At 39.7% G+C, this 26,458-nt stretch overlaps 1 protein-coding gene across 3 annotated transcripts in view; it reads left to right on the forward strand.

The window, feature by feature from the left end:
• The window catches only part of GDAP1 (ganglioside induced differentiation associated protein 1), a 32,743-nt gene extending 7,250 nt beyond the window's left edge, over nt 1–25,493 (forward strand). For 2 of the 3 annotated variants that reach the window (XM_051769043.1, XM_051769049.1), the window contains exons 2-6: nt 12,546–12,738; nt 13,943–14,116; nt 16,674–16,768; nt 17,233–17,347; nt 22,098–25,493. In XM_051769043.1, coding sequence (XP_051625003.1) covers nt 12,633–12,738; nt 13,943–14,116; nt 16,674–16,768; nt 17,233–17,347; nt 22,098–22,480 — 873 coding nt within the window. In that variant the 5' untranslated portion in view covers nt 12,546–12,632 and the 3' untranslated portion in view covers nt 22,481–25,493. Of the gene's footprint in view, nt 1–11,160; nt 12,344–12,545; nt 12,739–13,942; nt 14,117–16,673; nt 16,769–17,232; nt 17,348–22,097 lie in introns of those variants that run through there. The other variant, XM_051769037.1, reaches the window with a different exon arrangement.
• The last annotated feature ends 965 nt before the right edge of the window (nt 25,494–26,458 follow it).

A 26,458-nucleotide genomic window follows, 5' to 3' on the forward strand; every position in this document is an offset into this window, starting at 1 on the left:
TCAGTTTACCCCGCATTGATTAAAACTAAAAGATATTCCAGATTTGACGTAGTCACTTATTTGCTTGGTTACAAAACTTTTCCCTATACAATGGTCTTCCAGTACCTGAAGGGAACCTACAAGAAACATGGAGAGAGACTATTTAAAAGGGCATGTAGTGACAGGACAATGGGGAATGGTTTCAAAGAAATCTGAAAGAGAGTAGGTTTACACTAGATATTAGGAAAAAATTCTTTACTTTGAGGGTGGTGAGGCACCAGAACAGGTTGCCCAAAGAGTTTGTGGATGCCCAGTCCCTGGAAATGTTCAAGGCCAGGTTGGATTGGGCTATGACCAATCTGGTCTACTGGAAGATGTCCCCCTGCACATGGCAGGGTGCTTGGAATGAGATGATTTTGAGGCCCCTTAATACCCAAACCACTCTATGATTCTATGTTTCTATACTGTAATGACCCTGTAGTACCTTCCCAACAGGTCCCTTTGTTGTTGAAGTCCCTCATCTTCACCCTGTTCTGTGCTTTGAAGAACTAACTAGCAGCAGGACCCAAAGCTCTAGAGTCCTGCATTGCCGTGTCCTACAGATTTTCCAGGTGCCTGAGGAGGTCTAAGACCTGATTGAAGCTTTTCTAATTGTTTGGAGGGTTTGTATTAGCTCTCACAACAGGTAAGAATAGGGGTTGTTTAGTATTTGTTTAGTGGTGTGCAAAGCATCTCTTTTCTGCCTGGATGTGTATTTTGTGGCTTTGTTTCAAATTGTAGGAATGTCATACTTTTGAGATCTTAATTCCTCTGGTAATTTTCATGTAAACTAGCCAGTGGGTTAAATAATTTTCATCCATGCTGCTTTAATAGCGTAGGAAAAAGAAGTTCAGCAGCCTTTCTGCTCACCGTGGTGCTGTTTTTCTGAATACCTCTATTGAGAGCCACTTATATCTTCCCAGAAATCTAGGCCTTTTGCCATGCTTTAGGCCACCTATTCATTGAAAATCCTCCTTCATTAGTTAGCATTTTCATCACCAGTGATTGCAGACCTTCACAGAGAGAATTCCTTCTCTGGCAGACAGTCCCAGCTCCACTGTTTCCCTCTCCTGACTCCAGTAAAGAAGACCAGGGGTCTGTGGTCACACCGGGATACCTTTGCAATGGTGAGTGCACCTCAAGATCTGTGCTAACTTCTATAGGGATCACACCTCTCCAGCTGCTCCCTGGACCTTGCAGTTCCTTATAATCTGTCTTGATTTCATCTGGCAGATTTTATCAGACACAGGGATGAGGCCATATATCTGTCTGTATCCATACCTAATTTTGTCTTAACATGAGGTCTGTCTTGTGACTTCTTTTTTTTCTTATAAAAATGGAAATGCTTTTTTTTTTTTAATTTAAAGATGATCAATTAATGTTTAAATAGCAAATAGATATAATATTTATAATTTTAAAATACATGTTGCTGGCCATGGCTGTCACACTCCTGTTTTGCCGTGCTGAAGCAGAACAAGCAGCTGTTGCCTTTCACCAATGAATTAGTGTTGGTGCTTCTTATACCTCACAAAATTGGTTAACTGTTCTTCTGAGTGAATCCATTCGTGAAATTAATTGAAAATCATTATCATTCTAATTATGACAATGTTTTGGGGTTTTCTTTCAGATGATGATGTAGAAAAGGCAAATGCTACCAGAGATGCAAACGTTACCAGAGATGCAAACGCTGAGGGTTTTGCTCTTTGATGATGAATATAATATGGATGCTTTCATGCACAGTGTAGTCACTTCTGAGATAGGTTTCTATTAACAAAGTCTGCAATAGAGTAATTGAGCTTTAGAGGACACTACCACGGGGCTAAGTAGGCTACACTGCAAAGACCATTAATAGAAAGCCACTCCCTCAATCTGCTTAAACTTTGGTGAGGATAATGCGGCTTACTCTAACTGATTTTTGATAAAACAGTAAAAGACAAACAGATGCTTGTTATGCCAGAGTTAATAAGTGCACACTATTGATAAGTTTCTTCTATTGATAAGTTTCTTATGCTTATCCGGGAATATTTGTCCCAGGGAAGAAAATTGTTCTCACCACAGTTAACACACAAGTCAAACACCTGAATGTATTTTAATTTTACATGAAAAAAATATAGCAAGGGTTAGTGCATCATAATCAGCCTAACAAATGATTTAAACCTCCCAGCTGGTATGAGATTTCATTTATTCTTGACTTGCTTCTGTTCTGTTGGCTTTTTAAGTGCTCATAACATAATGTCATGATATTTTTATATGATGAAGAAACCCGTTCACCATGTGGATTACAGTATCAGCCCCTTTTGCATCTTGAAAACTGACTTTCTTAGCAAATGCACTTAATGTAATATCATGTTGCTGCAAAATAGTTTTCTATTTCAGCTTAAAGATTAGATTCTGCTCTTTGGAAGGCACAACCACCAGTGCAGAATTTTGGGTGATTCTCTCTGTATTCTGCAGGTGCAGTACAGTTTTTATGCTCTTATTTTGGTGAAGTCATGTGAAATTGTGTTTGCAGCTCTGCATGTGAATAAATTATGTATATCTCTGCTTCTGGCAAGTACAAGAAAGACACTGGACAAATTAGTATTTGCATTATTTTTTTCTAAAGAGAAACTGTGTGACTGGGAGAGTTTTGAGCCTTAGTTTTGTTTAAAAGTAATCTTGTATTTTTTTAGTAGAAAACATGTCATTTTAGGTATGGAGTCTAACCCAGGTTTCCTAGTGCACTTTTTCAAAGTATCATCCTTTAGTAACTGTAGTTCTCATAGTAAATAAATTCCCTTTATGTAGAAGCTTATGATCTTGTACAAAAGGTCCTGTATGAAAAAGTATCCATTATTTAAGTTTTTGTAACCCAGCTATACTGTATGTTCAGCATGTAACAGTGGCATTTAAGATTCATACCAAATATAAAAATACCTCTTCTATGACAGCGTCTGCTGTAATCACAAAGTGTATGTTAACCCACTACACTTCCTAATAATACGGTGTATTTGGAAAACTATTATATGATGTTCTCTTATGTCTGAACGCCTAAAAAATATAATTGACTTACAGAATAATCATTTGTATTTAGTTAGGCATGTATTTATCACTAAATCTTTCACTTGTAGGTATGCCTAAAATCAACAGTGCTGTGAAGTCCATTGTGGAGATTGCCTTAGTTTGTGTTTTAGGTTATTAATTTTAAAATTTGTCAGTGGCATTAATCTGCATGATATTTGGCTATGTTAGGTACAAAGTTTTTTTCAGCTGATTTGAGAACTAAAATTAATTTTGAAATTCCTTTGTTTCATATGATAACACTGCAAAAATTTTATTAATTCACACACAGTTATCTGTCTGCTATTTTTGCTTCTATGAGGTTCTGCCATAAAACCAAGAATTTAGTAGAGCTGGAGGACTGTGTTTCTGTGATACAACACACTGAAGTTAGAAGCTGGGGGTTGCAGTTTTGTTTTCATATATAAAGGGATATGGTTTTGGTTTTGTATGTTTGAGACTGCAGTTTATTTGTCTCATAAAACTTTTAATCAGATTTAATCTTTAACAGCTGGTTGCATATTTGAAAGATTGAGCCAAATGAAATATTTAAAAAATGTTAGCCATTTTTTAAAATTTATTACATCAGGATTTTCCTACTCAAAATTTCAGTATCCAGTTTTAGTGCTGAAGATTTATTTTTATAGGCTTAATAGAAGAAAAAAGTGATCTTTTCTGTGCCATACAGTATCAGTGGCATATACATAGATTTAAAAAAAAATATTAATATTGGCAAAATGATTACACTTGAAGTGTGAAATTGTGCATGTGATTTTAATCTGAAATTTTGTTGGGTTTTTCATTTTTTTTTCTTTTTTTTTTTCCTTTTTCTTACAAAGTCTTGCACAGATCTTGTGCTAAGTTGGGTTTAATCAATCACTGGAAGTGCCTGGCTCATTCTGCTGGCTACTGAGTGAGTTTCAGTTTGTAAACTACTTGCCTCATATTGGAAGAGGTCATCCTATGTGCATGATTGCTTCAAGAAGTGCAGTATTTTCCCACCTATTTTCACAGTTTTTGGGAGACAACAGATGATGTCCACATTTGGAGGTGTTGTGCAGATCTGTAACTACTGTGTTGCCACCATCCTTAGTTAAGATTTCATTTAGGGGGACAAATAAACTTGTGCCCCCATGCTAATTTGAATTATTTTATGAGGTAGTTTTTATTTATCTTATTTTCTTTTAATGTAACCTAGGAATCTGATCTACCTAGAGTACAAATTGTTTAATGTGGTTATTGAAATAAGACTGTGTGTTTGCGTGATCAGGTTGTTAAAATGGAAGTCTTCAATATGCAAGTAAGCTTGCTACCAGTAAATTTTGTTTTATTTTATCCTGTCATGCTTGGAGTGAGTGTTGAAAGACAAATGGGCAAGTGTTGCTCAGCCAGAGGGGAGAAGCACGTCATACAGCCCCCAGAATAGCATCAGCAGTAAATATGGTCATGCTGTTCTTCCCCGAGATAGACCCAGATCACATTCGTAGCACCCACCAGGTCTGCTGGTTACCAGACGTTCAGAGCCTTTGATGAAACATTTACAAATGCAGCTGCGGTTCGGAGGGATCTTCTGCCAGCAGTGAAGAAGCTGACATCAAGAAAACCAGGGGAAACAGGATCACAAGCCAGGGAGTTCAAACAAAATGCAGTTTAGGGGGAATACAAATTTAATCACAGTATTAAAACACTGCACCAAGATACAAATGTATTGTAAAGTGAAGTCAGAGAGAGGCTGAGATTTAAAAAGTTTTTTTCCAGTTCCAGTTATTTCTCACTTTGTGCAGTATATTGAAATAAAGTAAGATAGCCTTGAAGGTCTGTGGCAGTGGCCTATCTAACATGTAAGAGGGAAAAATTTAATTATTCAAGGCCAAGAAAAAACCCTGCTAATTTCTTCATCTTGAAAAGATAGATTATCCCCTCTGGGCCAAGAGAATGTTCTCACTTCCTTGTCCCTAAGCTCTGTTCATATTAACTTGTATTAATATAGCTTCTAAGCTTTTATAATGCTTTTATTTTGCTCTGAGGACTGTAACACACCGGTCAAATACTGCTTTTGTGTTCTGACCACTGGACTTGACAGGACGCTACAGGAATTAAGCCAAGGCATTGCGTCCTCCTCCACTCCCACTCCAGTTTGCGCGTCTCTGTAAAATTTGAAAAGCTCACTTCAGCTTCTGCAGCTTCTCTCCTCTGGCTTTGCCTCCACACCGGTGCATTAGCCAGGGTGTTAGTGGAAAGGGTTTGTTATTTCAGACACATACCATCGCCTGCTGCCCTCACTTCTCCCTTGCACTTGCACAGGGCATGGAGACAACTTCATACTTTCATTTGTATCAGTTACACACATGGGATTTAAATTCATCCCTTTCTCTGTATAGTGCTTTTTTTTTTCTCAGATAACTCAGTAAATGTCAAATAGCAAGTATTACTGCCTTCAGCTGGCACTAATATACTGCCTCTTTTTCTTTAGAAAATCTCATTGACATTTCTTTAAATGTGAAGAGAGAAGTATGCTTTCAGAGCAGTAGCTCTGGAATTTGTTCTCTATTTGTGAGTGACGTTATGCAGTTGAGAAAAAATCATGCCAGCATGTTTCAGTCAGTGCCAAAAGAACATAGACAGCAATTCGGTGCCCAGATCTATTGCTGCCCAAAACTGTATCTTGTCCTATTTATACTTTCACAAATGAAGGTCTTGCTTACAGGGGGAGTTAGGTGAATGTTGTGTTTGCATGATATTTGATAATGAATTTGCGCAGCTGTTTTACATTCTACTGTTATTTCAAGCATTGAAAATTTAAGGTTTTAAGTGGCACAGATAGTTTGTAACAATCAAGTCAAAGAATCTCAGTTTCTTAAATTTTCATTACTTGTGTTGGAGTTAACTTCATTTGAAATACCTGGGTGCCACAACATACTTTTTTCTCCAAAACAAGGGAGTTTGACCATTCTTGGTATTCAGGACACCTAAACCATAAATAGTGATTTACTCTTAAACACCTATACCATGGTTGAAAAAGAAGAGTAGAGAATAAAGTAGTAATTTAAAGTGGAGTCTCTTTGGGTCAGAACTCAAATTAGGGAGTTATGAATTGTTGTCAACTAACAGTCCAATTCTTTTGGGCTTTTTCATCAATGCATGCCAAGAGGCTGGAAAACTCAAAGAACAATTATCAATCAAACACAATTTTGTTAATTTGAAGAAAAGCAGGAGAAGTTGTTTAAATCTGTCTGAAGACCTAATAAAATAGTATCCTGATGTCTGTCAGGAGAGGATGTGTAACAGAAACACTGAGTCTCCCTTTGTGAAGCGTCGAAATGAGAGCTGGTACAGGAAGTCATGCATATGGAGGGCCCTCCACTGGGAAATATGAGGAATGAAAATTCCAGTTGGCTTATACAGATGTTGTGAGAAGTGGAACTTATTGAAAATTTCTTCAGTTTTTCAAAATTCAGTAAATACAATAAACTGATACATCAAATATATCCTTTTTGTTTCTGCTGTACTATTCTTTGAAAAGACAATGCAATACTCATGCATAAATTACGTGATTTAGATTGGGGAAAAAGATGTTAGCAGGAGAAAATATTCTACTCACACTTAAGGCCCCCATCCCTCCCTGAGACTATGTGAGCCGGGTTACCAAGACAGTCCCCATGATTTTTCTGGGGTGGTGTGGAGCCTGCAGATAGGCCAGGATAGAACAACCTTCATCCCTGCTGCTGTGCTGGCACAGGGTGCTCTGGGACAGGGGCTGACCTAAGCTTTTCAAAGCACTTTTATTTTTCTGACTATCTCATGAAGTGAGATTTCAGGGAAGCTAATTGAAATATTTTGCCTGTTCGTGTTTGGTTATTTAGTCCAGCTTGCAGAAAGGTAATGAGCAAATATCAAGAATTAAGGCTGAAGAAATAACAATTTCCTTATTTAAATGAGAACTATATTTCTGTGTTGTCTTAGTGATTAATGCTTCCTTAGTGGCAGCTATTTTTTTTGCTTGTCAATGAAAATGTTTGGAAGTGCATGATTATGCTTTAAAGTTGGCTGGAACAAGATTAAATGTTTAGTTTAAACTTACTTGCAAATTAACTTAAAGTTTTCAAAGATTTTTAGAAATTTTTGAAAATTATTAAACTTTGGGTTTGTTTTAGGGATGGAAAGAATCTGATTTCTATAATTTTTCAGGAAGGATCTTTTAAAATTGTTTTCCAGTCAGAGAAAATACTGCATGAGACTTCAGAGGACATTTACAAAATTGTACTTAACCCCTTAAATTTCCTTAAGTCTTTCTGTGTTTGGTTGTCATCCCAGTTACTGGATATTTGTATTTTGCAGTGTGATGTAGAATTTGAACCTGCTTAAGAACTGAGAGAGGACCCACTGAAGTCACTACAAATCACCCCTCTAACTTTGGTGGACTTTGTTTCAGCATCTGTCTAATCTTTTTTACTAGCTCGAAGTTGTACACGCTGGTTGTGGCCACAGGCAATGGAAGGTACTATTTTTAACATTCATTTTTTGTGTTGTGGTAATATGTGAATTCTAATGGGCAGCCAAAACCCAGTGTGCCAGACAGTCCTGTGCAAACAAAATGTCATCACTCTTAGATTAAAACCAGTATAAAAAAATCAACACTTGGATGCTATGCACAGAGGTACAGAGCACAGGAGAACCTTTTAATAGAATTTTCAGTCATGTGGGTTGCTCATCTAAGTTAATGCGTGGGAAGATGAAGCATGTGAAGTGATGATACAGATGATGATACAGAATTGTTCCTAAAAGCTCAGCAATGGTCTGAGTTCGTGAGCCAGCATATTACACCTGTGCACAGAGACAGCAGACATGGATAAGTTTATAAAAACATGATTTAGTTCTTTTGAATTAGGCTGATATGTTAGATTTTATAATGAAGATGTTGTTTCTATAAAAGCTTGAGGAGTGATAGATTGGATAAAGCTTTAATGTAAATATATAGATTTTAAGGTTGACAGCTAAGAAATCACACATTTTTCACCTTATGTAAATACATTAAGTATCTTTCTGTGTTTGATTTAAAAGCCTTATATTTCAGGAAAATTCATTCCAGTCATCAAAACTATGAAAGTTTATATAGCATTAGAACAGTGAATATTTTTGTTATATTGTAATCTCTAATAACTATTTTGAAATAGACTTACTATAAAACTTCTAAGAATTTTATGTAGAAAAATTAATTATTAAGCAGTGTTTATATATGAAACTCCTGCATGGAACAGGTTGGACTATAGTATTTAGAGAAAACATGAAAGAATTTTGGGATGAAATCCCAGAATAAAACCTAGTATGATACATTATGTAACTTTGAAAATGACTAAATAAATTCTATTATAAGTTGATTTTGTTGGATGTAAAATGGTAGCTCATTAATTATATTTCTCGAGAATATGCATCAGTTATCTAGAATTGCCATCCCTCCATGGTTTTATATGCAGTTAAATTAGGGCACAGACAGTCTCAGCTGGGACTATCAAGATGTATCTTCGCTCTTACTGTTTCTAAGTAGTTGCATATCTAATTCATCAGTCACATTAAAGACAGTTCTTCTGTCAATATTAAGTCTCAGCTGTGTATCTGAATTCAATGCTAAGTTCTTTTGACTCATGTCATCAACAGTAATGCAGCATCTGCCACTGGAATTTAGTCAATAACTATTGATGACAGAAGGTCCAGAACAGAACCTATCTTACTTTCCTAACCAGTATTAACTCCTGCATCACTGTCAATTAGGTCAGTTCTGCACTTGGAACTGAACCAATGCATCTGTTAATGATGCATAAACAGAATCCAGTTAATTTTTAGCTATAATGGTTCTGGCTGCATAGAAAAAAGCAAAAAGATTTTTTTGCCCCTGTAATCTAATCAAACTTGGTTCTCAATACGCACAACGAAATCTGTTTAGAAATAAATAGTAATTTTTTACTTGCATCAATCACTTTAATGACACATCTGGCCTAGATGTTTCTTGTCAATATCATGGAGTGCAGGGTGAAGTAAAGAAGGAAAATGATTACCAGAATACTGATTTCCAGATGTTTGACCCAATTTATACAACTGTTTATCAAGTTGATTTTTGTACTGTTTAGTTATTAGTATTAGCTGTAAATGTTATTTTTTTTCATGATGTAAAAATTTGTGAATTAAAAAGACACTTGTAGAGGGTTGTGTATATATATATATTTTTGTAATCATGTAGAAACCCCAGAGAGGCCATGTAGAGAAATAGGGCAAGAACATCCGTGTGATTGGAAAAATGTTTTATCAGGCAGGGCTAGGGGGCTGCTTGCAGGTGCAAGATGCCAGTCAGATTTGCAGCTGTGTGCTGCTTTTGTATTCATGACACATACACATTAAAGGTGCCTTTATGGAGACTTTAATTTCAGTTGTGTAAAGCTTTGTGTAAATGCATGTGGAACAAGGTTGTCCAGGGTGCAGTGAGCTTTTTCATAGGTTGGCCCTTCTGCTTGCTTTTCTTCAGGTATGAGGAGGTAGAAGGGCTTGGGAACAAACATAGGGGGATGGCTGGGTGCTTGTCCTGAACGAAAAGGAATCGGCCCCTTTTCTTCTTCATAATCTCTGGAATGAGAAGGTTCTTTGCATCGTATATTTGGAAAAGGGAGGCCTCATGTGGTCAGGCTTGAGAACAGCTGCCTGCCTGGCTGGGGGGAGCCCGGCGGCAGGCGCTCCCTCCTTCAGCTGAGCTGTTGACAGCAAGCCAGGACTATTAACATGGGCATACGGGTGGTATTTATCACTGAATCACAGAATAGCCTGGGTTGGAAGTGACCTTAAAGATCATCTTGTTCCAGCCCCACTAACGTGAGCAGGGACATCACTACTAGACCAGGTTGCTCAGAGCTCCATCCAGCCTGTCCTTGAACACCTGCAGGGATGGGGCATCCACAGCTTCTCTGGGCAGCCTGTTCCAGTGCCTGACTACCCTCAAAGTAAGGAATTTTTTCGTAATATCTAATCTAAACCTACTCTCAGTTTGAATCCATTCCCCCTTGTCTAGCTCTTGTAAAAAGTCTTACAGGCTATTGTAAAATGTCTTACACGCTCTTGTGAAAAGTTCCTCTCCTTCCTTCTTGTAGGTTCCCTTCAGGTACTGAAGGCTGCAATTAGGTCACCCCTAAGCTTTCTCTTTTCCAGGCTGAACAATCCCAATTCTCTTAGCCTTTCTTCGTAGGAAAGGTACTCCATTACCCTTATTGCCTTGGTGGCCCTCTTCAGAACCTGCTCCAATTGGTCAGTGTCCTTTCTGTATTTCATTGCAATACAGATGACTAGATTGCAGGAAGAAGAAACATCTGAATATGATTGCAGCTGCTCTGTTACTGAACAGGTCTGAAGTAGGAAATATTGTTTGCATTGGTCCTTTTTTCTTTATTGTACTATAATATAGATACCTTTCATTGCCTTTCTAGGCAGCTAAACCAGGTAACCAAACATAATTCAGAAGTCTATGTGTGATATTAAATTAATTAGCTGAACAAGAGAATTGGAGTAGTGGTCTACGTGGTGACTGATAAAATGACATTTTGATTTAAAGGCAAAATTAAAGAAAAAATAGCAAAACAGAAACCTGAAAGAGTGTCTAGTGCATATAAATAAATAAATAAATAAATCCCAGTTTCTTGCCTTGAGTTATTGTAAGATCTAGCTGTGAGGAACCTAGGCAGGGACCCATTAGAATATCCATGTGTCAGTGAGTCACAGGTTAAAGCCCTGGTGTATGTGAGCATATTCCAGCACTCTTACCTTAGACATGTATCTTAAAGGGAAGTAAATCCAGCTATAATGTATTTATCTCATTCCATTAACTGCATTCTTATTATCCATTCTAAGCACATTCTCCAACTTTCTGAAGAATTCCAATTAAATTAAATGCCCAAAAATGTAGGATTTACCATCAGTAACGCATTGACTGCTGTCAGCTGGTATTTGTGAGAAGCCTCTTGTCATGCCTGACCTTCTGAAGAGATTATTTTGGTTTGTGACTAGCACTGAGAAGTCTCTGGGAAGGCATCGGGCTGCCCTTGGGTCTACTTACATGAACAGCGCAGGGCTGGAAGCTGGCTTTTTGTTTCTTCTCTTTTTTATTTATAAGATTTTTCCATTACCTTGTCTCTTTCAGTGACTTAAATCCTTTCACTTGCTTAACGTTAGTAAAAATTTCCCTTAAACTTAAATGTCCTTGTTATTGGGATGTCTCTCTCAACATACTAAAGTCATGTCTTCGGGATACTACTGGTGGGGTTCATCGGTTACATAGAAATTGCACGTGGGAGTGAGTTATCAGGCTTGCCTTAAGTAGTTGCCTTTACTGGGGATTGAGTAGTCAGAATGAAGAGAACAATATTCTGGAGTTTGTAATCCCACCATGCTTTCTAGTTTGCTAAAATCTCCCTGATGATGCTGATAGCGTCTAATGGATACACTATCAGCAACTGCATCTTCTAAACTATCTCCAGTGTAAGATACAAAGGAAGCATTTTCTGATGATGGAAGCTATTGTTATCAAATGCTTTTCAGAAAGGACCTTCACACAGGGGAAATGAAAAAAGCCTTGCAAAACTGTTCAATTTTATCATTTTGTCTATAAAAAAATAATAATTAAGAAACCTTCTCTCTTGAGATTAAAAGAACACGTCAGGAAGCAAAAGACGTTATTCTCAATCTTAAGTGTTTAGTTTAGTGTTCCTTCTTGCTATGACTTATCCAGTAGAGGATCTATGCCCACAGGGTCCCATTCAGTATGTCTTCCGGTAGTATTTTTTTTCTTCCCCAAGCGCATGATACCAATGTCCCTGAAATTCATAGTGGAAGCACTCGTTCAAGAAAAGAAACAAATAAATACAAAAGGGAAAATCCTCCCATGTGACCTTTTCCACTCGCGCATCCATCTTCCTGCGCTTCCCTAGGGGATGCTGTAGACGGCTTTGCGGGCGGTTTCCCCTTAGGAAGGGTCGTTCTCCGAGCAGTGCGGCGGGGGAAGAGGGGGTGTCCTTCGCATCCCCAGGGCATTCCCTTCTGTTGATTTCCAGGAGCGGATCGGCGCGGGGCGGGCCCGGCCGCCCCTCCTGCCCGCGCAGCCTCCGCCCCGCCCGGCGCCGCGGGTCGGGCCGAGCCGAGCCGAGCCCAGCCGAGCCCAGCCGAGCCGAGCCGAGCCGAGCCGAGCCCAGCCGGCCCTATCATGGCGCCGCTGGTGCTGTACCACTGGACGCAGTCCTTCTCCTCGCAGAAGGTGAGGGGGGCGGCGGGGGCGCGGGGCGGCGGCCTGCGGGCCCCGGATCGCCCCTCCCGCCGTGCCGGGAGCCCCCGCCCGCCCGCGGGGGAGCCGGGTAGGGGGGATGGAGGGAGGGAGCGCCCGTGGCTGCGGCCGAGGCGAGCCGGGTTCGGCCGTGCGGGGGCTGCTGGCCCCGGGGTGAGCCGTGGTGCCCTTGCAGGTGCGGCTGGCAATAGCCGAGAAGGCGCTGAAGTGCGAGGAGCACGATGTAAACCTGCCGCTGAGCGAGCACAACGAGCCGTGGTTCATGCGCTTGAGTTCCTCCGGAGAAGTACCTGTCCTGATCCACGGGGAAAACATCATTTGTGAGGCAACGCAGATTATTGATTACCTGGAAGCGACGTTTGTAGATGGTAATCCCGCAGGCATTTCGGTGTGAGATCCTTCCCCTCGCCCCGTAGCGTGCCAGCAAATGCTGGGGGCAGCTCTGTATCGCTGCGGGGAGGTTCACTCAGGACAGAAATGCTTAGAGTCTCACAAATAAATGGGCTCTCCTAATAGTTGGCAGTGGGGGCTGAAAACACGTTCCTTTAAAATGAACTGAAGGCCTTCCAGCAGTTTCTCAACCCTTTCAAGTAAAACCTACCACTGTCATCCTTAACCTTTCAGGAAGGATGGAAAGGCAGGAATGGCAGCAGCACTGTGCTGTGCTAACCCTGAGATGACACTGCCATGAAAAATAAAGTGTTGAACAAGGCTACATGACTATGGTTGTCAGGCAGGTCCAGATTCTCTGTAAAATAAGAAGAAACATGCTTAATTCCAGAATAATCTTGGGTGGAAAAGTGAAAGTAAAATAAGCAAATTATTTTTGGAGCCAAAATGGAGTGAAAAGGTAAAAGAGTAGGAAGAGAAACCTCAGAAGTGATCACATGCAGGTTTTTGAATTTCTTTTTGTCTGTATTGCCAAAAAAACACAAACTACTTCAATTTTGGAAGCTGTATTTTTTATAGGTGTGAAGATGGCAGCATTTTGTATTTCAGGGATTTAGTGCTGCGATTTCTAAGGCCTGAAGAAAACTTGATTGTTGAGAGAACATAATTTGTATTTAATGCTGGCTTTAATCAAAAAAGGAGGTAGATCGAGGGCAGGGTAAAACTCAGTGGTGTGCGGAATATTTCTAACCATGCTTTGAGTAGGATTCCTATACTGTAATTTTTGCAAGCATTACAACAATAGTAATGTTTCAACCTTAACAATTTCCTGGAACCTCAGCTGTGCCCTGCTGTTAGAGCACTATAGGGTTGTGTGTCATGGTTGCCCATTCCTAGAAGAACATAACAGATGTGAATCCGGTTTTCTGATTTGAACACCTCTTAAATATGTGTTTATGTGGGTTACTGCATAGGAATTAGAATTATTAAAACATTTGAGAATGAAGTATGTGTATATACATTTCTCTGAGCTGCAATAACACTATTGAGTTACGGTGGGGAGCAAGTGAAGCTTTCTTAACTGTGGCTGTGTCATCTGTGCCAGTTGAACATCACTGAAGGAACTTTGGTCAATTACATGGTTCTTCTTCTCTTAACTTTATTTTTAACTTTATATTGCAGAGGAAGTACCAAGATTAATGCCAGAAGAGGGGAGCATGTATTATCCAAGGGTGCAACACTATAGAGAGCTTTTAGACTCCTTGCCTATGGATGCCTACACACATGGCTGCATCCTGCACCCGGAGTTAACAGTGGACTCCATGATTCCAGCCTATGCTACCAGCAGAATTCGTAGTATGTACTGGTATAGCTCTGACTGTCTATCAGTAGACTTTTGCATTACATTTGTCTTCTTAAATGCACCTTAAGCAGAAGATATTGAGCACAGCTTATGAATTTTGGTTGCAGTCATTGATGATTTGTCCATATACTTTTTATTGATTGTGTAGTCTCTTATAATTTGAAAGTGGGAAAGAGGAAGTGTCGTTTTTGAGGTGTCTGTGGAGTTAATTTTTGTGCTATGGTAAACTTCTAAATATTGTTTTTATGTTTCCTTCTAAGTATTACAAACGAACTAAGTAGTTCTAGTACAAGGATCAAATCCTGACAACATGGCTGGGTGATGATTCCCTGTTTACGTTATATCCTGAGATCTTTGATTTTTTTGTGAGTGTCAGTGGTTTATATTGTGTTGATTTTTTGTATGATATTTTAGAATCATCCGTAGAACACAGTCAAATACTGCATAGACTTTGAAATGCAATACTACTATACTGTTACTAAATTCATGATATCATAAAAGGTGATACTGTGTTAGTTTGAGAAATTCTATTTCCAACAAATTGTGTTATCCTCCCCATTAAAATTTTTGGCAAGTCAGTTCTCTTATTAGAACTTAGCCACACTTTTGTGTTGTCAGAAGTAAAGGCAGGCAGTTAATTTCCATATAGTTGCATGAATTACTTAGCTGAAGTAACACAGAATCATAGAATGGCCTGGGTTGGAAGGGAGACCTTAAAGATCATCTAGTTACAACTCCGCTGCCATGGGCAGGGACACTGTCCACTAGAGCAGGCTGCTCCAAGGCCTATCCAGCCTGGCCTTGGAGACTTCCAGGGATGGAACATGCAAAGTTCTCTGGGCAACCTGTTCCAGTGCTTCACCCCCTTCACAGTAAAGAATTTTTTCTTAATATCTAATCTAAATTTGCCCTCCTTCAGCTTAAATCCATTCCCATTTGTCCAAGAAATTTATTATTCTCCTACATCAGTGTACTGTCTGGTTTAGTGTTTTTTTTTCCCCCAAATATGAATGCTAACTGTTTATTGAGCAATTGTGCTTTACTCATAGACATTGTTGATATTTTTTTTAGTTTTACATGTTAATAGTCAGTGCTTTTATTGTAGTTCACTTTATGACATTGTCTTCTGCATTTCTCACTGTATATATTCTTACCCTCTAGCTTCTAGCTGGTGTAAATTGTTGTCAGTTTGCACACGTTCATAGTGGTAGAGCTAAAATTATCACTCATCTAAATTGGGATGTTTTCTTACCTTTTTGTACTTAAAGCATAGCCTACTTTTTTGATTTGAAGCATTTTTTTATAGCTTGTGAATGTTCCCGAACAATTCCTTTGCACGTTCAAACTTTTCCTTGATGGTTTAGTTTTCAGTTTTGAAAAGCTAATCTTTTTCAGACTGCTAGATGTAATAAGCCATGAGCCAGTTCTGTATTATGTTTATGCGTACCAAATCCAAGCAAATAATTAATCGCATATGTAAGATCTTAGTTGTGTGATTACATCCTTCAATTTCTTCATATACTATACTGAAAGATGGCTCTCACAGCCATATCAGGTTGAAGTGAATATATAAAACAGTGAGTTCATTATTCTCTAGAAAGAATTTTTATCAGTTTGATTTATAAGACTTAATTGGAACTAAACTTAATTATCAAGTACCGGTGAGAGGTGATTCATGCTCTATAATTATTCTTTTGTTCTCAGTTTATTACTAGAAAAACTTATTTTTAGAAGAAGACTTATTATTCACTATCTTTTGGTAATCTAGGTCTGTAAGTATGGCATTTTCCAACAAAGTCCCATTTTAAGGAGAGAAAAGGCTATACACATGTAGCAGAAACCAGTAAAATTATCTTAAACTTTTCACATCATTCCTTCTTTAAGTCATGTAATGAATGTTTTTCTAGAACATTCACATAGTCCTTAATGAACATTTCCAAAAGGGATCACATACTTTGGTATAATATTTTAGCTAACTGAAAACACCATATTCAGTGGTATTTAGGCTTTTTCTTTGAAATTATGCATGCAACCTGGAGTGACCTTCAATAAATCTCAGTGCGGGCCTGGCTGCACTTTCACAGCATGACAGGTGTGTTAGGAACTGAGGTACAAAAGCATCAGAGACCTAATGTATTTGTAGTAGAATTTTATGGATTTAGCACATATTTTGGCGGCAAAATGCTTTTTTCTGAATAAGAGAAAAGTATTAACGAGATTTCCTCATTTTTGCACCTATAGAGGACATTGCAAATTCATGAGCTAAAGGTGTGGTGGGATCAATTTAAGCAGCAGTTAAGTTTTCCAAAATATGATGTTTTTAAGTCCTGACTTGGAGCTGATGCTGTATTGAAGTACCACTTCCCATTTAGTATGATATTTGTACACAGGCTATTGATCAGTCCCTGTGGATTGCATTGTGAGTATGTTTGGATATCTAATATTTGTCATTCCTTTTTTCTGTTTGGTTTGGGTTTTTTGTGGTATTTTTTGTGTTTGTTTTTTTTTGTTTCTTTGTTTTTGTTTTGTTTTGTTTTGTTTTCCAATCAGGCCAAATAAGTAACACAGAATCAGAATTGAGGAAACTTGCAGAAGAAAATCCAGACCTTCAAGATGCCTATATTGCGAAACAGAAGCGCCTTAAAGTAAGGAAGCTCTTTGTATTCCCACACTTTATTATGAGCTTGTTAGTGTTAGATTTTTTTGTCACAATGTAAACATTTGTTTCACCTGTCATTACCAGTAGTGTCATGCAGTGGTTTAGCCCTTCAAGGCATGAAGCAGTCTGCCCCCCAGATCAGCTACACACTTCAAGTGTGTGCTGAAGTACTGGACTGGTCCTACTGACTTCAAAGGTAAGTACACATCAGTGCTGATGTTGGGTTGTTGAGCACCCTGCAGGGTGAGGCAAACCTTGATATGTAGCATTTCTAATGTTTTTCTTCTGTTATCTGAATTGTCACCAGTATCCAAATGGTATCCAGCTGACTGTGTGGAGAAAATAATCGCATTTTATGAATAAACGCTGTAGTATCTTAAGTAAAAGATTCTCTGATAAAAATACAAACTCTGTATGATGATTAAAACACTAACTTGTGTATATATTTAGTCTAAGCTGCTGGATCATGATAATATAAAATATCTAAAGAAAATTCTGGATGAACTGGAAAAAGTTTTGGATCAGGTCGAGACTGAATTGCAGCGTCGAAATGAGGAAACACCAGGTAAACTATTATTGTTGCTAAATCCTGTTGATGCTTGTGTTTCAGGAGACTGAGTGAACCTGTCAGCACCATTATAGAACTGCTTTTAATGTGTCTGATTTGTTACTTTTAGTATATACTGATCTAACATCACAAAAGGGATCAATACTGTTTTAAATACTAGCTTACTTTACTGTTGCTGTCAGTGAGTTCTCACTGTCTCGTGAGAGTGCTTGATCACATTCTTAGCAGAGTATAATTAGCTGCACAATTTTTCAATATTCTATCAAAAAAATCAGAAAAACTTAACTAGAGAATGTTGATGTTGTAATTGTAGGCCTCAGTATCACTATAATGATCCACAACCTTAATGTTTAATGTAGATTTATTACAATCTTGAGTAAATACTCTGCTGATATTTGTGGTACATCCAGAATGAGCAATCTGGATAATTGCTTTAATTGTTAGGCAAGCCCCTTCCCTTACCCTCTTGGAAAGCAGTCCTGTTTACCTGCCATCCACCCAAATGAAAGTCAAGTTTTCACAGAATCACAGAATCATCAAGGTTGAGAGAGACCTTCAAGATCGTCTAGTCCAACTGTGAATGTAGCACTGCCATAATCACTCCTAAACCATATCCTCAAGTGCCACATCCTGACGCTACGTGAACACTTCCACAGACAATAACTCCACCACTGTCCTGGGCAACTTATTCCAATGCCTGACCACTCCCTCAGTGAAAAAATGTTTCTAATATCTAATCTGAACCTCCTGTGGTGCAACTTAAGACCATTTCCTCTCCTCCTTTTACTTGAGACGTGGCAGAAGAGACCGACCTCCAACTCACTCCTTTCAGTCTCCTCCAGACTAAACAACCACAGCTCCCTCAGTTGCTCCTCATAAGAATTGTGCTCCGGAGCCTTCACCAGCTTCATTGCCCTTCTCTGGACTTACTCTAGCACCTCAATGTCGTTCTTGTAGTGAGAGGCCCAGAACTGAACACAGTACTCAAGATGCAGCCTCACAAGTGCCAAGTGCAACAGGACAATGGCTTCACTAGTCCTGTTCTGGATACAGGCCAAGATACAGGTGGCCTTCTTGGCCACCTAGGCACGCTGCTGGCTCATGATCAGCCAGGAACCCCAAGGCCATTTCTGCTGAGCAGCTCTCATGCCACTCTGCCCCAAGCCTGAAGCATTGCATGAGGTTGTTGTGACCCAAGTGGGCTTGTTGAATATCATGCAGTTGTCCTCAGCCCATCAATTCAGCTTGTCCTGATCCCTCTGTAGAGCCTTCCTACCCTCCAGCAGACGAACACTGCTGCCTAACTTGGTGTCGTCTGCAAACTGACTCAAGGTGCACTGGATCCCCTCATCCAGGTCATTGATGAAGATGTTAAACAGGACCAGCCCCAATACTGAGCCCTGGAGAACACCACTTGTGAGCAGATGCTATCTGGATATAACTCCATTCACCTCCATTCTCTGAGCCTGGACATCCAACCAGTTTTCACTCAATGAAGAGTGCACCCATCCAAGCCATGAGCAGACAGTTTCTCCAGGAGAATACTGTGGGAGTGTCAAAGGCTTTACTGACTTCTAGGTAGACTACAACCACAACCTTTTCCTCATCCACTGTGTGCTTCACATTGTCATAGAAGGAGATCAGGTTAGTCAAACCTTACAAAAGGACTTGCCTTTTGTAAACCCATGCTGGCTGGGCCTGTTCCCTTGGTTGTCCTGCAAATGCCATGTAATGGCACTCAGGATGATCTGCTCCATGACCTTCCCTAGTACCAAGGACAGGATGATAGGTCTGTAGTTTCCTGGATCCTCCTTCTGACCCTTCTTGTAGATGAAGGGTCACTAATTTCCAGTCAACTGGGACTTCTCTGGTTAACCAGAACTGCTGGTAAAAGGTTGAAAGTGGTTTGACAAACTTTTGCCAGCTCCCTTCTTACTCTTGGGCACATCCCATCTGGGCCCATAGACTCATGGGTGTCTAACTGGCATAACAGGTCACTAACCATTTGCTGCTGGATTTAGGGGCTTCACTTAGCTCCCCATCACTAACTTCCAGTTCTGGGAACAACTTGTTTTGTATTAAAGGCTGAGGCAAAGAAGGCATTAAGTACCTCAGCCTTTTCCTCATCCCCTGACACTGTTTTCCCCTGCATTGAGCAAAGGATGGAGACTCTCCTTAGCCCTCCTTTTGCTGCCGATGTATTTACAGAAACTGCTTTTGTTGTCTTTAACTGCAGCATCCAAATAAAGTTCTAGTTTGGCTTTCCTTATAATTTTCTTGTGCATAACCTCACAACATCCTTGTAGTTTCCTCCCTCCTTGCAGAGGTGATACATGATCTTTGTTACCCTGAGTTCCAGCCCAAGTTCCTTGTTTAACTAAGCCAGTCTTTTTCCCTGCCAGCATAGGGGGACAGCCTGTTCCTGTACCCTTAAGATTTCCTCCTTAAAGCATGTCCATCCTTCCTGGGCTGCTTTGCCCTTCAGGACTGACTTGCAAAGGACTCTGTCAGTTAATCTCCTAAATAGGCCAAAGTCTGCCCGCCAGAAGTCCAAGATGGCAGTTCTGCTGGCACCTCTCCTTACTTCACTCAAGACTGAAAACTCTTGTCATTTTGTGGTCGCCGTGCCCAAGACAGCCACTGACCACATCACCCATGAGTCCTTCTCTGTTCACAAACAACAGGTCTAGCAGGGCACCACCCCTGGAAGGCTCACCTACCAGTTGAGAGCAAGTTCTCTTCCACACACCCCGAGCACCTCCTGGACTGCCTTCTCTCTGCTGTATTTCCAGCAGACATCTGGCAAGCTGAAGTCCCCTATGTGTACAGGGGTTGGAAATTGAGAGACTTCTGCCAGCCTCCTGCAGAATGCCTCTTCTACCATTTCATCATGGCTAGCAGGTCTGTAACATTCCTACCAGGACTTCTACCCTGATGACCTTCTTTGCCCACAGGCATCATCCTTGTCATCATCCTAAATTCTGTTTGAATGGGATTAGTCTTCTGCTTATTCAGAGCCTGGTTCAACTCCCAGTGGTACTAATAGGAGTCCTTCCTCTGACTTCACTGGGAACTGCATGAAGCATCAGTCAATATCAACTACATCTGCTCAAATCAATAACTTTTTGCATTTAGTCCTGTAAAGAGCTGTTGTAATAATTACCGGTTACTATCACAACCATAAGTTTGAACCAGTGATTGAAAATCTAGGTTAAATTTTCTACTGACTCAACAGTGGAAGAGTCACAGAAAATATTTTTACTCATAAAGGATTTTGTTCAGCAAACTACATCTGTCACCATTGCCAACAGCCCCTTGCTTTCTCTGCTAAGTAGCCTTTCCAAGGACTCAACTGCTACAATTTTGATGACCTTATGAAAACTGCCAGGATCACAGAATTTTGTAAAACATGGGCCTGTTGCCTGCCTCTTGGAATTTTGTCTGAGGTATTCCCACTTTTGAGCTTTGTGATCAGTGCTTCTCCAGGTCCTGGTCAAACTTGTAGCTTCTGCTTCTCTTGCTACTACTCAAATCTCTCATTGAATTACTGCTGCTGCCACTGCAGGTATCTTTCATGAAGGATAGCTTCTTTGGTCTTCCTTTCCATCTTCTTACTTACTTAATGCACTAGATGAATCCCCAGGTATGCTTTCATCAACCTAGGATACCCTTGTTCTCTAGAGAGGCCTTTCTTCCAGACCTGTTTGACTGGTCAAAATGGACTGGTACCAGCCATGTGCCAAACTGTTGCTTTCCTCTAGTGGCAAATGTGTTGGAAAGGAGATGGCTAAATTTTTCTGTTTCCAGAGAGGTGCTGCTGAATGTTTGTGCCAGCATTTTTGCATGCCTGTTGTGTGGGAAGAACTGCGAAAGGATACAAATGAGAAGGGAACAGCATAGTCCTATTTGAGAACTAGGCTAGAGCAGAATACTCATGCTGACAGCTATGGTAACTATTAGTTTTCATATCCTGGGTTTCAAAAGCTCTCAGTGTAGTCAATACAGGTCAGCCCTTTCACGTGGTGGTGGTGGTGGTTCAGATCACTGACACTGCTCTGAGCCATCCCAGGAAGATTCATCTCTTTCCTTCAACTGTAGAGGGAAGCTGGGGTCTCTATCTGTGCTCATGACTAGTGGTGGGCAGTGTGAATATCTGTCACTTCTTAAACATCTCATCGTAAAAACCCCATGGTCACAAAAGAAGGAGAGGTAGACAAGCTCTGTCTTCTCACTGAACTGGTGTGTTTGGTGCAGATCAGTCGTCTGATCTGTTTGGTTTTGACTTGAAAGCCTACAGCAATTTAGCTGGACTTAGTTCTTGAGTGAATGCCATAGAGCTGAGTGACATAGGCAAGATGATAAATTCTTCAGACAAGTGGTAGCTTTTCACTAAAATTTAAACTGCCTTCCTCCTTTCCAGTCCTGTTTAATTTAATCCAGATTTGAGAAATGTATTGAGGAAAATAACTGTTTACTGTGAGCTTTAATTTATGAACCTGGAATGTCACTCTTTTTTTCCTTAACAAATGTAGTCCCGGCTGCTGAGCCTAAGACTACAATATTGTGCAAACAATGGACAGGGATTACTAAAATGTTCATCAATTAAAGTCATATCTTAGCTGAAGTGTTGGTGGTGTTTATTAGACGGAATTTGAAATAACACTAAACTAAATATTAGTGCATGGAAGCTTCCATGTGTGCTTGTATTCCATTAGCTCCTAATTCTTTATGTTTTATCTCTGCTTAGAAGATGGAAATCAGCCTTGGCTCTGTGGTGATTTCTTCAGTCTGGCAGACGTATCACTTGCCGTCACATTACATCGGCTGAAGTTTCTGGGATTAGCAAGGAGAAACTGGGGAAATGGAAAGCGGCCCAACTTGGAAGCCTATTATGAGCGTGTTGTGAAGAGAAAAGCATTTTACAAAGTTTTGGGACACGTCAACAATATATTAATCTCAGCTGTTCTGCCAACGGCGTTCCGTGTGGCCAAGAAAAGGGCTCCGAGGGTTCTTGGCACCACCCTGCTGGTCAGCCTCCTGGCGGGAATGGGTTATCTTGCTTTCCTGTGTCTTCGGAAGAGGTTTGCCAACATGATGTTACCGATTAGAACCAGGCAAAATTATTTTTAGACCTGTCTGGCCCTGGTGGTGAGTGGAAGGCATCTCTCCACCCCAGGAAAATACCCCCGATAAAATATAAATATAGATGAAAGATTATGCCTGTGAATTAGAACATTTTCACACTCTAATCATCTCCTGCAGTTGTATAATTGGGTTGGTAATGCTGAGATATTTTTCAGAAATGTATGTTGAGGGGACAACAAAGGAAAGAAGAGACTTTCTTTTCAGCCAAGGACCTATAACTGTGACAGTGCTTTGTTGAAGTGGTTATCGTCTCCTTTACCCAGTAGCTGACCTAATTATAATGCTTTAATTTAATAGATATGCAGCAATGTGCTAGCTTTTCACTGTAGGTGAAATGCGTTATTGTGCAGAAACCAGCATTGTTAAAATAGCTCTTTAAATGCTCAGAGTAGAATTTAAGTGGACCATCAGCTCTGTGCCTGTTGTGTACAGGGGCTAGTTTCTCTGTACTGATTAATGTTTATTGATTTGCCATTGGACCTTTATGATGTGTTCAAAAGTGAAGCCACTTTTGTCACTGTATGTTCATGCAGCAGTACAAGAAAAGACTTAAGACAGGTAAGAACATCAGTGAGTTGTGAGCCACACGAGTGAAATTCTCCAGGGGCATCACTGGGCAACAGGTACTGGACTTTTGCTGAAATACAGGTGAGAGTGAAAAACCCGACACTTGTCTTTCAAAAGCCTTTTGGGCTTAGCTGCAAACTCTGGCAGAATCAAATCAAACTATCTTGGTGCACGCTTGCTGCTTTCATTGGGGTGGCTTGATATAATTGCCTCCGTATGAGTGTTCCTTTTTCACTCTGAGCACTGGGTATTTTTTGCACACTTCTTGTCTACATTAACATTTGCATGTGCCTCTATGAAATGTTTACCCCCAGTGTGCCACAGCCGGCTGGAAAATGTATGCACAACAATGCATTTTGTAAAAGTAATTTGAAATAGTTCACTATCAGTCTGGTAGGTAGCCTAGATTGAAGGTGAAGCTGTAATTTAGCAATCTCTTTACTTATGGAGAGGTGTCATGTTGGTGGTAAATGAAAAATATAGGTCAGATTGAAAACAGATGATTTTTACTGCGGATTTTTTTGTAAAACTGCACTCTTGTAGCATGTAGGAAAGGTGTAGAAAAACATTTTGATTACTTCCCACTGCTCAGCAGATGCTGTGAATTTTATTAGTTTTGAACTGAGCTCCTGTTTCAATGAGAAATTTACATTTACCTGAAAATAGACTTTGAACCATGACAAAAAAAGCAGTTGGGAAGGGCTGAAAATTTTCATGACAATTTAGTAAGATTTTTGTGTTCTGGATGAATGTCTGAAAGCTTTAGAATTTTGTTTACAAGTTGTATATAGCTGCAACAAACAAAGCATAGCTTTTGGTGTTTACCTATCATCAACCAGTGCTAACAGGCCTAAGTACATTTTAGATCCAGTGCTGGTGGCTCTTGTCTCTCTGCACAATTACTTTTAATTGTCAGGAAGATCCTCTGAAGTTTGCTGGAGAGAACTGAGGCAATTTCTGTCTGGACAGTCTCACCATTAAACACGTATCAATATGGATAAAATTGTTGAATACTTCTGCTTATTATTTAATATTGTACTAGTTTGTCTAGAAAAAGTAGACCTGAATCTCATTACTCCCTTTCAGTAAGAAGTAACATCTTACCTAGGAAAAAATGTGCATTTTTATTTGTCAAAAAGGTGGTTTTATATAATTTTATTTCACAACCCAATTGTTCTCAAGAACTTGTTGAATTAAATGTGGTCTATTTAGAAAAGCTTTATTATCTCTAGAGAGAGTTTAATCCAACAATACTATTAATTTGCTGGCACTTTTAACTGAGTTTGTTGTTTGCATATTGCAGTTCATCTGCTTTACTTGTAACCATCAAATTCCACTAAATTAATAAACACAGCGTAAGACCTGTAACTTAATGCTTCCCTGACATGTATTTGTGTCAGGCCGCCTAGAAAATGTAATTTGATCAAGTCACAGTAAAATTAAGTATGTATGACTTAGCTTTCTTTAGAATTAATTTATATTTTATTTTTTCCTTTTCCTCTTTTTATTTTTATAATGTGTTAATTGCAGATAAGAACACTTATGTTGCTGGCTTAGTTCACACTAGCAGACCTGTGCGCTGTGATACAGGCTAATTACTGAGGAAGCCGTTTTACTTCTCCCCAAACCTGAGTGATTTCTGCACTTCAGCTCGTGCTTGTTTCCTGCCGGGAGGTGCAGGTGCTGTTGGAAGGAGTGAAGTGACCACCAGATGTCAGTGGTCCTCCAGGGCTCTGCTCCGCCGCCTCTGAGGCAGGAAAGCACTAGTTTTTACAAACAAAAAGTTTGTGATCTCAGCATAAGAGGGATGTGAGCACCCCCATCAGACTAGCAGTCTCTCAAGAGCTCTTGAAAGAACTGCTCTGGTCTACCACAGGTTGGTTCTCTGATACCTGTCACTTACGCTTGTGTAGCTTGTACTCTGGGGGTAAATAAGAGGCTAAAGTTGAAATAATATTTCACCTGAAAATGAATGTTACCGAACAGCAATTAAAGGTGTCATCTGCAGGAATGAACGAGTAAAACTTTCACAGCAGAAAAGTTGGGATTCCTGGTTTGATTCATGTCTGTTAGTTCAAATGTTTCATATGCCACTTATTTTCACTGCCCTGAAGTACTCCATACAACACTGGTTTCTGTACAGGTGGCAGCAAAAGGCTTATCCATGATTAAATTCCTCAAAATAGGATGAGATTTAGAAGCACATATGCTGTATTTGGCTCTTTGTGCAGGATAGCTTTTGTGCTTGTAAAGTTTCTTTTCAGGCTGGCTTATTTTGTTTGCTCTGGTAGCTCTGTATACTCTTTCAGTTGGATACACAAGCAGTCTTCTGGTTTTCATTTCCTATTTGCTCTCATATCATGCATCAGGTATATTTCATATCTTTATGTGGGACCTGCACAATAAACATAGATTCTAAGACCACTTTCTAGACTGGCTTATGTCTTCTGTGTCAGTAAAACAAAGCACATTCAAGGATCACACAGTACTGCTGTGAGGAGTCTGATGCTATTCAAGGAGAGAAGCCTCCGAACACCTTTTAAACCAGCTTAATGGTTTACATGCAGCTTGCCTTGCATGTATATGGAAACAGCAGTTGAAATGATGTTTTATCTTTGTTTATCTGAGCTGTATATGCATGAGGTTCAACGGAAGCCATTAATAAAGTAAAAAAATAAAAATATAAAAGTAATTAAGGAGGGCAAGCAGTTTTGTGCTCTTAATTAATCCATAAAAAAAAAAATACAATGCCAGTTCCCTTCTGATTGTGTCCCTGACTCGTTGAGCTGCAGCAGCTGAAGGTCCTTTCTGTAAGGTGCATGAGAAGCACATAATCTGTGTTCACACTGACATTATCCGTGATGAGACCAGATGGTGTAACCCTACCAGTGTTTGTGTGGCCATAAACTAAAAAAAAAAAAGCTTTCTTTTTTTTTCCTTGCAATGTAGCAGTCTGCATTGGATTCGCTTCTTGTTAAGCAGAGGAATAAACAACAGTACTTGAGGCTTGTATGCATTTCCTCTCAGTATTTTGAAAGTCCAGAAAGCTGCTAGAGTCAGGTAGACAGCTGATAGGGCTTGAGTTTGATGAGATTATGACACCTGGACCAATTTAGAAGTAGCCTTGATCAGAAATGTGCACAGAACTGTTACTGTGAAAAGCTTGTGTCTAAACACACAAGAAGAGCAAGAGTGAGTGGGAAGGTAAATACGGCAAGTATAAATTCCTTGTCTAGATTTGCAAAGCCATACATCCACTTTTACGTGTCATTTTTGAAGGCAATTTTTACTTAAGTCTTAATTTTATGGGAGCAAGGAGCTACTAAGGTTTAGAGACCAGATTGTCGTGCCCTAATTTGTGAGGAATAGAGATAGCAGTAGATGGAAAGTAGGTGA

This window comes from Manacus candei, unplaced genomic scaffold, assembly GCF_025592945.1.
Source record: "Manacus candei isolate 608988 ecotype Guabito, Panama unplaced genomic scaffold, ASM2559294v1 h1tg000008l, whole genome shotgun sequence".
Taxonomy (NCBI): Eukaryota; Metazoa; Chordata; class Aves; order Passeriformes; family Pipridae; genus Manacus; species Manacus candei.